We start from the raw sequence: 13,898 nt of genomic DNA, 5'->3' as shown, positions 1-13,898 counted from the left end.
TAACTATCAACTTACACTGGCATTTTAAAAGAAGTAATAATGATGCCCTTTGACAGTCATTTATCCATGAATTTTCAAAATAAACAGTACAATTTGCTGCCTAGATTTTCACACCAAAAGAGAAAAAAGAGTGTTATTACAAGTGAAGAAATGCCTGTTAGCAAATACCTTGAGAAGTGACATCATACTTTTCCGCAGAAACTGATTTTATCTCCATTGTGACTTTATGCAGCAATTCAATTACTTGAACCTGCTTCATGAAATCATGTAGCATTGCTTTTCCACAGCCCCTCAGATAGGCTTCTAGGATGACCGCAAACCTCTGTTGGTAATGCATGGACTGGGCGATCTCGCTTCTTAAGAACCAAAACAAGAAGTGACCAATTCTTTTGTTCTAGAGGTGAAAAAAAATACTACAATCAGCATGCATTTCTTGACAAAGGGTTTTAATAATGTCAGTAACTTCAGCATAAGTTGGCTGTATTTTGAAATACTTACTCTCAAACCCCGTTTTAGCAGAAATCTGGCTAATGCACTGTCATGATATGGCTCAAATTTCACAGCCTGAGGAATACAAAAACAGAAGATATGTTATTAACATATTTAAGATCCCATTGCACTTACACTTACCAATGACATCTAGAGAGTGCATTGCTGCAAGAGGAGAAAATGTATAACAAAACGGGTCGTTTGAGGAAACAAAGTTGAAAAAAACAAAGCAAGGCTTCTTGGTGTTTGATTCAAGAAGCACTTTTTTTTTTGCAACAGTTTATTTTCAGGTATATTATTAATGCGACAAAGAAAGCAACACAGGGAGTAGCTAACCCGCGAGACCAATCTGAGCTCATGAAGGCATGTGAACAAAGCAGCATCACTCTCATGTTGTAGCAAAAACCAGCAAGATAAGAAAACAGTCTGCAGTCTGACTGACACAGAGAAGGCTTGAAAAGATTATTGCCAAATGAAATTATGTATTTGTAATCATTCTTTAAGGAAAATTTTCAATAATAAAGCACTGTTCTTTGACAACATCTGCCACTTCGGGACTGGGGCACCAGGGTTCACTGCTGGCTTCCCCAGCAAGCATGGGATACAGCAGCAGCTTTTCGGAGCACCTCATCTCAGGCATTCTGGCCTTCAGCCCTTAAATGAATCACAAAATAGAATAAAGGCTCTGATGCACATCCTATATTAGTGGAGTACAATTAAGAGGAAGACTTCACCAGAGCTTTTTTTTTTAATGACTCTGTGAGCACAGATGTACTTTTTCTCTTCCAACAGCTGCTCCCCTCCACCCAAGCCCACAGATATTTCCAAGCTACTGCCAAAAAAGGGTGGAAACAAAAAGTCAACAACTTTTTTCAAGTGTCAGGATTGGAATTTTTTTGCTGTTATTCTCCTCCCCAACCCAATAACCAAGTAAGCTGGTCTACCAGAAAACTATCATACTTCCAGGTACTGGGATGTGCCAGGGAACTTGTCCACTTCAATTGTTTTTTCCAGCAGCTTCTTTCCTGTTGCTTGAGGGACTCAAGTTTATAGGAGGTTTGTATTAAGATTAATGGGGGGAAAAGATACGCATGTGTATCCCATGGCAAGAAAAAAGAAATAAGAAGCATACAATCTCTGGAATAGAGTCACAAAATCCCTGTTGTGGACTGAGGGGGTTGGTGAATGGCTCCAGGTTCTGGAAATAGAGAGCCAGGAAGCGGCACATCGGGAGATTAAGGGAAAACAAAGAGATGTGCAGAGCTGGGTGCATGTAGTACGCTCAGCTTTCAGAAGCAACAAAGTATGCAAACCTCTAGCAATAGTTATTCAACAGAATATAATGGCTCTTTCAAGATCACTGTGGTCTGCAGCTTGCAAAGAAGAAACCAAGCCATCAGCAGAGGTCTACTAAATTCATCAGACAAATCACAGGGTTTTATAAACTTTTAAAAGTACTGTGGCACACAGTTGGATTTTTTATTATTAAAATATCAACACTATTTCTGAAATGTAAATTGTCCTGTGGGTTTATTCAACAGAAAAAAAAAAAAAAGAAAAAAAACCCCACGATTTTTTTCAGTCAACCTTCTCGAATGAACCAACTTACAAAAATGCTACAAAGACTTGTTCTTTCCAGCTGCTGGCTAAGAGACAGACAAGAAAGCCAAGCACCAGAGTTGCCCTTCTACGGTATCATAATTCTGCAAGAACTGTCTTGACCGCCTCTGCAATACTGTTTATTTCCCCAAGCAACACCATCTTATTTAGGAAAGATAATGAGAACTCACAAACATAACCTGATTTTAAAATATATAGATCCTTTTACTTTGTGTATGAGATTATGAGGTATGAGGGTTTTTTAATAAAAATTAATTTTCTGCAATAAGGCACCCAAAAGCAATAACTATTACATAAATTCAAACAGATTTGCTTACAGTTCCAAGAAAGCCCATTAAAAACCTCATTCTGGTATACACTTTGCTGAATGTTCTCAGTGCATATCCCTGAAAAACAATTTAAGAATGAAATACAGCCAAACAACCGGCCATTGCTTCAAAACAAAAACTCCTTGTATTAAGGTTGCAAATATATTTTAACATAAAAGGATATTAGGAAAATGTATTATGAGCATCCTTATTATGCTTATGTTTTAGAAATAATTATTTTAAAAAGTAAATCCCATTTTTCTTTTTTCTTCACAAAGTCAAATACCAACATTTGAATAGCAACAATAAAAGCTAGCCATTAAAAAACATCTGCTGGCACTTCATCTGGTCCCTGCACGTACCTTTGCCTTGTCAATTCAGCAGGAGAAGAGCTTTACTCACTGCCATATACAAGCAGTACAGTCGTCGGTGTTTGTTTTACAATGGATTTTGTTGTATTTTAACCATCCTATCCATGTTTTATCAACTGCACAGAGAACAACAGACCTTTAAAGGAAGCTCAATAGGTTTGTTCATGGCATGGCTGCTTCTATTTGGGATAAACCTGGGGGGGAATAAAATGCTTGTTTGATTTCTAACTCTACTAGGAGGTAAAATGGGAATATCCTGTGCAGAGTGAACTAAGTCATAAAGCTTTTATGAAGGCATGCATGTGAAAAGTTTGCAGAAGAGACATCCTGGATGTGTCCATCAGAGCAGAGGAATGGCTGACATCCATTGGCTGAAAAATGTGGATTTTCAAATACACTGTGGTACCAATACTTTGCTGTAGGATGCTGATGGCCTGTGCTCCGTTGTTAGCCAAGGAAGGAAAGACAAGGAAGCAGCAGAAAGGTAAAAGTTGGGATCTAGTATTTTTTTCCTTTTTTGGGATGCCAATCTTTTAATTTCTTACTACATCTCTTACTAAAAATGACACAGTGAAGTTAAGTTACTATGATTTTATGCTACAGTAATTTAATTTACTGTTAGAGAGATTTATTCTTTTTAAAACTCTCCAGATTTGTACTTCCTGAAAATAAATAATTTCAAAAACAAATGGAAAAAACCCAGTATTTCCCCCATTCTCTCAGGCACTTTGATATCAACCAATCACCATCCCAAACCCCTAATTTGGATACAAAAGCGAATAAAATCGCTGAGCCACATGTAGACAGCAAAAGCTCACAAGCCAAGCATATATATAGCAGCAGCTACGTGGGAGGCCCAATGAGGTAACCGTTGCGACTCCTTTGGTTAGTGCAGAAGTGCATAAATTCTGCCTGGGGAGCCTAATCTTCAGACAAGCAAAGACAAGGCTAAAGAGGCCTTGTTTAAAGCACTACTGATGTGCAGCAAAATCTGGAGTACTAACGTCATTTTCCTGGGAACCCGGGCTCTCTCTGAACCCGCAGAAATTAAAAGCCCCATCCTGCATCTTCCCTGGCTGCAGCAGTTCCTTTTTTTTTTTTTTTTAATTTTGAATGCCAATTTTGTCCTCTGATTCTTTGAAAAAAGTATTTCTTGCTCTGTGGGGTGACAGCCTTTCCACATGAACCAGAGCCCTGTCGGGTATGGGAAGCCTGCGGAGTTGCCTCGTTTCAGGGGACACGTTTACCAGGAAGAACCGCAGGCTTACACCTTTCATCAGCCCTCAGATGTGACTTTGTGCCTGACAGGCTGCCCAGCTCCTGCACCGCGTTGCAAAAAAGCAAACAAACCAATTTGCTTGTATAACTGATACAAACCTTCCCGATGTTTCAACTGGCAGACCTGCACACAAAGTGCTTCAAATCGATACAGTGGTGATTCATTGCCATTAAAAACACAATTTTTCACCCAACTTCCCAGAATGAATTAATCTTATTATGGAGTCCTAGCAACCCTTTATTTACTTTTTAAAATTTTTTGGAAGCTTCTAGATAAATTTGGTCCCTTAACAGTACAAGACTGAAGTCATTGCAACATACCATGTAACTACACTGTCATTCTTGACCTAAAACCCAATCCCAGATTTTTCTTCAGGCCTTGCCCATATCAACATCTGCCTTTACCTTCTTTCCATCTACACTCTTTCTAAACTATTGGTAAAGCCGGTCAACAATTCTTCAGTGTTGTGTGAATCAGACCTGATAGGAACAGGATTAGAGACAGCACAGTTAGCATCTGCTCCCATCATAGCTGTGCTAGTGTTGACAATTTCCTGAAAAACATACTACTGTAAACGCAAGATGCAAATTGGAAGACACAAGGCAATGGTAACACAAAAATAACAACACAGGCAAAAGGCAAAATGTAGGAAGCGTGTTTTCAGTTAATTTGGTTACTACCACTGCTTTGAATAAACACTGAAGACCTCAAAACCAGGGATTACTAACTAGACCTACTAAGATGGGAATGATCATGGGGTAATGCAAATATTCCCGGAAGGCTGAGTTCAAGAATGCAAATACACCTTACCTGCACAAGCTGTAAAAGATAATGAAGAACATCATCATCTTCTAAACTTTCCAGTTTTTGAACTGCCATTGCTCGGACATTTTCATCCGAAAAGTTACAGTCCAGAAGTTGCATTGTGAGTCCAACATCTAAAGTGCTTTGATCCCAAACCTCCCTTTTAGCTAGCAACTGGTATGTTTTGGCCACTATTTCTTGTTGTCCCCATTTCACAGAGCTAAGAAGCTTAGGATATGCCTTGGGGTGCTTTATGCTTTCATATCTAAAGTGCCACAACAGTTCTTTGTCCTCAGGAGAAAGTGGATTAAGTGGGTCAGTTGCTATGATCTCTTCAAGTTGCTTGCGAAGCTGGTTGGGCATTTCAGCTCGTGTCCTATCCCCTTGGGGGTCCGATGTTATCCTGTGCTTGGGCAAAGCAATTGGGTGACAATATTTGTCCAGCACAATAGAGATAGCCATTGAGTTTTCTTTATCTGGGTTAGTTGCTGATGTGAGTTTGTCTGCATTGATGCTTCCTTGTTCTTCCCCCTTGCCTGGAATTTTCCACATGTGGAGCACATACTCCCCACTTCGTAGCAAGAAACGGTGATCTATCAACAAAAGATTCACATAATACAGAAGCTGAGTTTTGCATTTTGAATCAGAGTTGGGGGATTCATGTGACTGAAGGTTTGTCTTTGTGGACACTCCCTGTGCTTTGCCACAGTATATCTGAAGATTCAGGAGTGCTCCTTTAGGCAAATCCTTGATTTTGATATCAAACTCCAACCAAATATTCCACAGAACCTCCTCAGTAAAAGGCTTCGAGGAAGTCCTCCTCTGTGAAAGGAGCTGCTGTCCATGTTGAATGTTAGCCTCCACAAACACAGTAAGATCAGTATTTCTTGGTAAAACTGGGATATCAATGCCAATTATTTTCACCCTAAATTTCCTATTACAATCCCACAAAGAGATAGTGAAGACTCTCTCATGATCTTTTCCATCTATTGTCAATTGTTCATGATACCCTGTAACTCCTGTACAGTCATCCACCAAGGGCCACTCTTCCTTCTGAACCTCATCCTCGTTCGGGTCAGGGGGATTGTCTAGGACAAGGTGAATTTCCTCCCCATTCTTAAGGCACTGTCTTATCCAGTGAAAATCTTTGATTGGTGTCTCTCCAGTAATGTACTCATCTCTGCCACAAATCCTGAGAACAAAATCCAGTTCACTATGATCTTCAGGAATGTCCATCAAAGACTTTTTCTTTGCCATTTTTGTGAAAAAGCTGTGGAGAATCATATCTGGAGTGTCATCTATTGACACTTTAATTTTTTGGCTAGTTGTTCCTCTATGTATGATTATGAAAATATTATTATTAGTGATCTTTTTAAATAAATATTCTGGGAGTGGCTTAGATGTAGTCCATGGGTGCATTGCATACAATTTAGGATCTCTACAGGCTACCTCTATCATTCGTGGAGTGACTAATCTGCGACGGGTAAATTCTAGTTCATCATCATGCACATTGCTTACATCAGTGACATCATAACCAATTAAGTCGTTAAGTTGCCGCTGAAATTCCTGAACTTCTTCTGATGGTTTTTGTTTCTGGACAACATAGATTTTGCCTACCTTTTTCTGTAACACTTTCCAGTACAGTATGCAGTCCAATGTCTGTAATACTTGATGTTTATCATAAATTTCATACCATTGCCCTTTCTTCTGATACTGCAGAATAAATTGATCCGGGGTGAATGTGTGGTAGAAGTCTGTGGTTTGACTCATCTCTATTGCACGCATCCAAATCTGTGCTTTCATTTGCTCAACCGTACAGTTGCCAGCTATTTCGAGTAACATCATTTCCGGTACTTTAGTATGTTTATCGCTTGTAGGTAAAATGAACTCAATGGATATCAGTTCCATTGATGACAAATTACTCGATGTACAATGAGGTTTCATTCTTCTTCTCCTTCGTTTGTTTTCCTCTCTCATAACAACAGGCTGTTCATAATCCCCCAACTCCATGCCAGAAGAAATCTAGCAAAACATACAAATACTTGATTACTTTCTCATTTACATTTTTCTTTACTCTTTATTTTTTAACTCTTCTTAATTAAAATCACAGGCCAGACAGAATCCTGTTATGTATATGCTTTTTATATTTTCCCTTCCCCTTAATTTCTGGTCATACACACTTGATTTACATAAACCACCTCAGATGTAATCTATTCAATTCAATACCAAATATTAAAAAAAACAACACACCACCCTCCAATGATTAAATAATTAAAATAGAGCTTTTAAACAGCATTCCCAGATTTCACTGAGGACAAGCAGTCTGTCTATATATTTCCTCCATACTGATTTGTTCTTGCTTCTATTTGATCAAGCACTGATTCTTCTGCTGCCTCATCTGTTTTGATGCTGCTGATATTAACGTAAGTGGATTTTCATAGAAATCAAAAGACACACTACTGTGTATGAGCAGAACACGATCCCCTCGAGCTCCAGGAATGACAGAAAGTAACAAAACAAGCGATTTATTTGCAGACTGGACAGAGGTGAGCCTATTCCCATTCTCCTCTGCCTCTCTTTTTAGTGATGAGGAATAAAGACTTACACCAAAAAAAGCCCTTAGGATTTAAAAGTCAGGGACTACTTCTGAAGGCAGATATTTAACGTGCATCTAAATTCAAGCCTAGTATCCCTAGATGTGCTTCTTTTAAATAAATCAATTCACCAGACTGATAACATCCATCCATTTTAAAAGTAAACACCTCCAGTACAAACTATTAGTTTGTTACAGAAGAAAAAACGCCCAAGCTGATGCTGCTTTATTACCCTATACATCAAATCACACCTAAACCACCTGTAAAACAACTTTGAACACAAGTAGCCTACCTTACCAGCTTTCAGTAAACAAAAAATATTGTTGCTCACAGTTAATTTCCATTGAACAATATTAAAGTGGCAATTATTCACTGAGAGCTTGGAAGAGGAAGGCAGCGCTGATTAAGCGTGCTCGCACAAGCTACATTACAGCAACATACTGAACTTCTTTTCCAGACAATGCTTTTTACACATAAAATCTTTCTCTAACTGCTGGAAAAACTAAAACCAATGTAACGATGCCTTAGCAGATAACAAAACAAGAAGATAAAAATATGAAAGGTTAAACTGAAACAACATAGCATGCTAAGTAAAATACTTTTTTCAAGTTCCGGAAAGCAACGACTGTGGACACACCACCCCTATAACTGACAAAGCACAAGGAAATATTACCTGCTTATAAAATAAAGGCTGAATTGCTGAAGACGAGTCATTTGTTTAATATCTGAAGTCCTATTTGTTTAAAGGAAGATCATTCACACAAAAAATTTCTTTGTTTAAGCTGTTCTGCTTTTCTTGCTCGCCCTCATATCCAGATGCGAAGGAAGTGCTGCACTTACCAGGAAGGAAGTTTTAACCAAGTTGATTATACATACGATTGCTCATTTTAAAAAAGTCAGAATGCTTTTCCTGTTACAACAGTAAAAATACACTGACAGTACACCAATTTAATTTTAACACACATGCATAGAAGACAGGCTTAGAGCCTTTTAAAAATAGCTAAGAATAATCTGGGCAGTAAATCTAATGAATCCAAATAAAACATTTTAAAAACAATGTATTTTGGAGAGCCTAACTACTTTATAAAAGAGTTAAATAAAAATACTAGATAAAAGACAACTAAATCTGCTATGTTTCCTTATTTTTATTTTCATGGTGATAGCCCTTTGAGGACTGCCAGCTTAAATTCATTAGAGTTTTTTAAGCCAGCCTCCATACAGGCGTCACATGAAGATGGTATCTGCCAAGGATCTTGTGTGGTAACCTCAGCAGTAGAACTGCTGGGCAATCTTCCTCCTAGTATTTTTAACTCATCCATTTATGATTACAAACACACATTGAAATCCACTAGAAATGATGACTTAAGATTCAGGAAGAATTTAAACCATGGACTTTCAACCCTAATTCTTGTGGTTAACTACAACCTGGAGAGCTGTTCTTTTACTAAAAAAAAATCCCCACAGGAAAGGATTTGGAAAACATGTACAAATCAGAAAGAAAAGACAGAAAAACCTCTAATCATATCCTTTTTCCTTATGACTTTTCCAGTGAAATGCTGACCATTTTGAAGAGCAATAAGCAGTATGCACCCTACAGAAGTACATATCCTACAAAAATGATGACTCTTGAGAAGGAGAAAAAAATATGAAACAACTGAAAGGTCTTTTAGCAACAGTGAAATGGTGTCTTTTTTTTTTTTTTAAATACACGCACACTTCCTATCTCGTAAGACACCTTTCGTATTAAAAAGGCAAAAAAACCCCCAAAGCTCCCCCTGTATTGGCAAAAAAATCTGATAGTCTCTTACCTGCCTCCAACGTGCCACTCACAACCTCCGAAATTAACACTTTGCCAAGGTTAAAAAAAGAAAATACCCTCCACCATAGACATAGCTCTTCTTTCTCAGAGCATCATTTTGCTTGGCAGCTAAGATTGATTTCTTTTCAGAGGTTATTTTTCCTCAGGAAGTGCGTTTGGGGAAAAACACACTCTGTCCCAGCTCCCTCTACCTTTCAGAGCCAATATTTGAAATTTCTCAAGGAAGTGGTGAAGTTGCCCTGAACACTTCATCGCTGCCATGAAATCTACCCATCTTGGCCAAGACATCTCCAACACTCACCCTCCGCGCGTGTGTAGCCTGTCAGCGTTCATCAGCCACAGTCTCTGTGGCATCTCAGCACTACACACCGCTTTCCTCTCCGGTCCTCCTCTCGTCTGAAAAAAGCACTTGGTTGCTGGAAAACTTGAGCACCTGTAAGCTCAAGAGCAGTGCCCAGGATGACAGAGGACAAGGAAGCAGCTGGTTTCACATAAAAAGGAAAAGGAGCTGGAGGTGTAGGAAAAGAGAAGGAGTAATGCTGAAGGAGAAAATGTTTTGCAAAACCTGTGTTTTGAAATTCCCTGACTTTGGAGAGTTTGACTTTGCAACGCTTTTGCAGTCTGTCTTTTGAAGTATAATTTCTAAAACATGTAATATAGCCACGCATTTTTCTTCATTTAAACGTAAGCAACTAGCAATAAGGGTTTTTTCATGCCAACAGGCTACATAGATTTTTTGCAAATATCCCTCATTCTAAAAGTCGTTGAGCTGACCCTATTAAGTAAACCTCGACTCATTTCAGTTTCATTGGGTTTTGCCAGACCTAAGAAAGCATGCTGTTTTAAAATGTCCTCATTTTGCCACCACGTGCTATGCACTTAAAGATTAATTTTCAAACACATATACACACAAATATTCCATCTCCTGCTAAGCCCTTCTAGCACTACTCCATTGATCAAGACCATCAAGACAATCAAAGGCAGCATCTCTACCTCATGCAGCAGAGAACTACCCTGTATACTGCTCAACAAATGTAAATGCTTGACACTCTCATCCACTTAAAAAGACAGGCAGAGCAATATTGTGAAAGGTTCAGATATTCCCCCACAAACTGCATCAGCTACAATGCAAACTGCATGACACTTGTGTAACTGCCCGTACAAGACTGTCTCTTCTCCCACATTCATTTCGGCTGTGACCTGTCATGTGTCCAGTCCAGTCCAATCTTCATCTCCAGTTCAGCTCTGACCCCTTTTCATCAGCTTCAGAAGCCAGTTCTTGGAGCGATGACTGTCTCTAATCTGTCTCTGCAATGACAGACACAAAAGTGTCCCCATTCTTAGGGTGACACCAAATTGTATCTATTTTCTGCTAATCCCTGTGTAGGCATGGTAAAACCATACTTCCTCACGCATATGCATCAGAAAACTTGAATGTTTATAACGGAAAATCATTTAAAATAACTTCCTAAAACCTTTGTCATGCCTAAGCATTACTTACAGTATTGACATTTCTATATGCCTACTGCAACAACACCACAAAAAAAAAAAAAAAATCACTCTTTTTTATTTCTAATTCTAATGAGCCTCATCAACGCCAAATTTCCCTGTATTAGGAGAACTGTCCTACCACTGGTCCATAAATCCTGATGGGGTGCAATGGAGCAGGAGGAGGTGGCCCTGTAAAAGGTAACTAAGATAAGCAAACAGGCTCGCCTTTGTCTCCAGTCGTGTTCCTATCTCATCACTCAGGTCAGCAAACTGATCATAACAAGAACAACAAAAAAATTTGGTTAACTTTCAGCTGGATCAGTTCCTTGATCTGACTCATCACTTGCAGGAGTGTTAGGGCAGGGGAGGGAAGAGAAGGGAAGGGAATGGAGCCAGCGCAGTTTAGGGTAACTGAGACTGAAACATAATTCACAGCAGGATTAGGAGATAAATTCATGAGTAAACTTGTTAAATGATTTGAAAACACTGGCTGAAAGGTGCCTTAAAAAGACAATATGGTATTATCATGAATTACTTCATTTATTCTGCCACAAAAAATTCAAGATATCTGTCAAACTTCACTGCTTTGTTAGGACTGTGTTAGAGTTTTACCAGTTACTTATTCTTCACCAGTTATTTTCATGCTTACTCTATAGTAGTTCCTGCTTCAGGTTTAATCCACCATGTGAAAACCTTATTGTAAAATTACTCTTTTCACTTTAGTGTGAACTCTTTCCCAGACAACATAACCTGCAAGAAAATAGGCACTCTGTATTGTAGTAAGAATTACCTCGTGCACACATTATGCAAATATAATAATAATCTGTTTACATTCACAGTTTCAGATAAAGTTAACTTTAACAATGAATTAAAACAAACAAACAAACAAACAAAAAAAACCAAAAAAACCCAACTACTATGACATGACCCAAAGTTTTCCAAGCAGCATACTACATCTACTGGCCAGCATTGTCCTGTAGCAGGATACCGCTTTGCATTTGCTGGATAGGAGTACAATGTATCTTCCCTACATCTACCATGATCCAGTGCGGAACTATGCAGGCAAGATACAGCACTAACATGTTAAGCGTCAACACAACAACAAAAACCACTGTGCTCAGTTCTTTTGCCAAATCCTCTGGCAACTACTAGCTCTCACGTGAATTAAATCAGTGCAGGTTCCCATTAGCAAGTAAACTTCACAGATAATAGTCACATTCTTCATCAAAAAGCATACTAGTCAGCAGATACAGCTCAACGTCTTGGTCAGGAGGTTGTTGAGTCAATCAGTGTGCCATTATGGCTGTAATATTTTCAGGACCCCCCTGCCTTCACTACAGACCTTTGCATATTTTGGTTTCTACACACGGCATCTATTTGGGGGTGCTTCTGGAACAAACAGCAACTTCTAGCTGGTTCCAAAAATTTAGGTAAGAATTTTGGCAAAGTTCTAATTAACTGGAGTTACACAAGTGATGGGTGATCTACCTTCAAACCAACACTTCACGGAGTTTGAAAACAGAGATCGCAGCTATGGCTGCTGCAGGGACACACTCTGTTTGGATACTGCCTGTCCCTTCCACTTGTGCCCACTTTTCAAATACTGATCGTTAATGGCGTGATCTAATCTACACCGACAACCAACTCCCGAATGCCCTCAGCTATTATTTCAGGCGATTTGTGGTGGGGGAAGGTTTCATGGTCTACATGTACTGGATAGACACAAGAGGTTATTATTTGCTGGATGAGGAAATACAGTTATTTATCATTTAAAAGCTGGTTGTAGCAGAGTTGACTCATAGATCTTAAGACCAGAGAGAACTGCTACCACTGTCTAGTGTGATCCTTCACTTTGCGCTGCTTTATTCAGCGTACTAATAGTTTCCTCAGCAGGTTCTGCATCAAGCCTCTAACTCCTGTTTGGGCCGGGATGCCAGCCGGGACCAAGGCCGCGAGGAGGGAAGGACGGGGCAGCGTAGGGGCGCCTCAGCCCCAGCCCCGGAGACTGCCGCGCTGCCGCCGGTCAGTCACACATGCCCTGCTGGAAGGGGGCTCCGGGCGAAGCGCTTCGCCGGCGCCAGCCCCGGGAGGCGCGACGCGGCGGGGAGCGGCGGGCCGCGGCTGCCTCCCTCAGCCGGCCCACCGGCCGGGGCCCGAGGCCGCGCCCGCCCTGCCCGCCCGCCGCCCCGAGATGGCGGCCGGGGCCGCGCCGCCGCGCAGCGCCCGCGGGAGCAGCAGCGGAGCCGTCGCCGCCTGAGGGCAAGCCTCGCCGCGCCCAGCCCGCCGGGGCGGCCGGCAGCCGCGGACGCTCTGCCGCGGGCGCGCCCGCCGGGCGGGTCTGCCCGCCGCCGCCGCGGGGAGCCGGGCCGCGCCGCCCCGGCCCTGCGCCCCCGCCGCCACCTGCGAGCCCGGGCCTCGGGCAGGGCCGGGCAGCGGCCGGCCTGGGGCAGGGTCCGCCGGCGAACCCCGCCGGCCCCTGGGACGGAGCTACTCACCGCAGCGGCGCGGCCGCGGCCCCGGCTCCGGCTACCGGACAGGTGTTTTCCTCAGCAGGAAGCGGAGCGGGCCGGGGACCGGAGGGGAGGCTCCATGGCCGGCGGTAGGCAGCTCCGCAGCTGCCGCCAATCACACGCCGGGCAAAGAGGGAACCGGCTGTGGGGCCTCCCCGCCCCGCTCGGCCGCCGCCGCCCGGCCCCGCCGCGGCCCCGGGGCGCCCGGCCCCGGCCGCCGCCGCTGCGCCCGATCCCCGCCGCGGCCCGCCGAGCCGGGTGCCCGGGCCGAGCCCCTAACCCCGAGCGAGGCGGGGGCCCGGGGAAGGCGCCGCCGCTGGGCCGGGACGCTCCGCGGGTTTGCGGAGCGCGGTGCCCGGCCTTGCCGCCTGGAGGCAGCGGGCAGCCCTGCTGCGGTCCGGGGCCCGCTGGCCCGGTACGGCCACATCAGCCTCAGTGGGGATATGTCCACTACTCGGGTAAAGCACCACAGCCTTGGTGTGGTTTAGCCGCCAGCACAAGGCACGCAGGACCCGTCCTGGCGTCGGTACGGGCAGCAAAACCTCTCTGGAAGCAGCTTCAAGAGGTGTTCGTTGCCCAGGGGCCCCTGGGCAGCGTTCGCTGCCGTGCCCGT

At 42.5% G+C, this 13,898-nt stretch overlaps 1 protein-coding gene across 7 annotated transcripts in view; it reads right to left on the bottom strand.

Moving 5' to 3' along the window:
• PIK3CG (phosphatidylinositol-4,5-bisphosphate 3-kinase catalytic subunit gamma) overlaps positions 1–13,662 on the bottom strand; it is a 39,137-nt gene extending 25,475 nt beyond the window's left edge. The window contains exons 1-8 of one of the 7 annotated variants that reach the window (XM_075491891.1): positions 13,271–13,662; positions 10,485–10,592; positions 9,586–9,792; positions 8,139–8,295; positions 4,878–6,893; positions 2,427–2,495; positions 499–564; positions 169–394 (exon numbers count right to left, since the gene is read on the bottom strand). In XM_075491891.1, the coding sequence (XP_075348006.1) occupies positions 169–394; positions 499–564; positions 2,427–2,495; positions 4,878–6,881 (2,365 nt within the window). In that variant the 5' untranslated portion in view covers positions 6,882–6,893; positions 8,139–8,295; positions 9,586–9,792; positions 10,485–10,592; positions 13,271–13,662. Of the gene's footprint in view, positions 1–168; positions 395–498; positions 565–2,426; positions 2,496–4,877; positions 6,894–8,138; positions 8,296–9,585; positions 9,793–10,484; positions 10,593–12,263; positions 12,826–13,270 lie in introns of those variants that run through there. The other 6 variants (XM_075491878.1, XM_075491897.1, XM_075491885.1 and 3 more) reach the window with 6 other exon arrangements.
• Between the last annotated feature and the right edge of the window lie 236 nt (positions 13,663–13,898).

The sequence above is a fragment of the Mycteria americana genome, chromosome 1, assembly GCF_035582795.1.
Source record: "Mycteria americana isolate JAX WOST 10 ecotype Jacksonville Zoo and Gardens chromosome 1, USCA_MyAme_1.0, whole genome shotgun sequence".
Lineage (NCBI taxonomy): Eukaryota > Metazoa > Chordata > Aves > Ciconiiformes > Ciconiidae > Mycteria > Mycteria americana.
The sequence above is the reverse complement of the archived record's forward strand: the minus strand, read 5'-3'. Positions and strand labels throughout refer to the sequence as shown.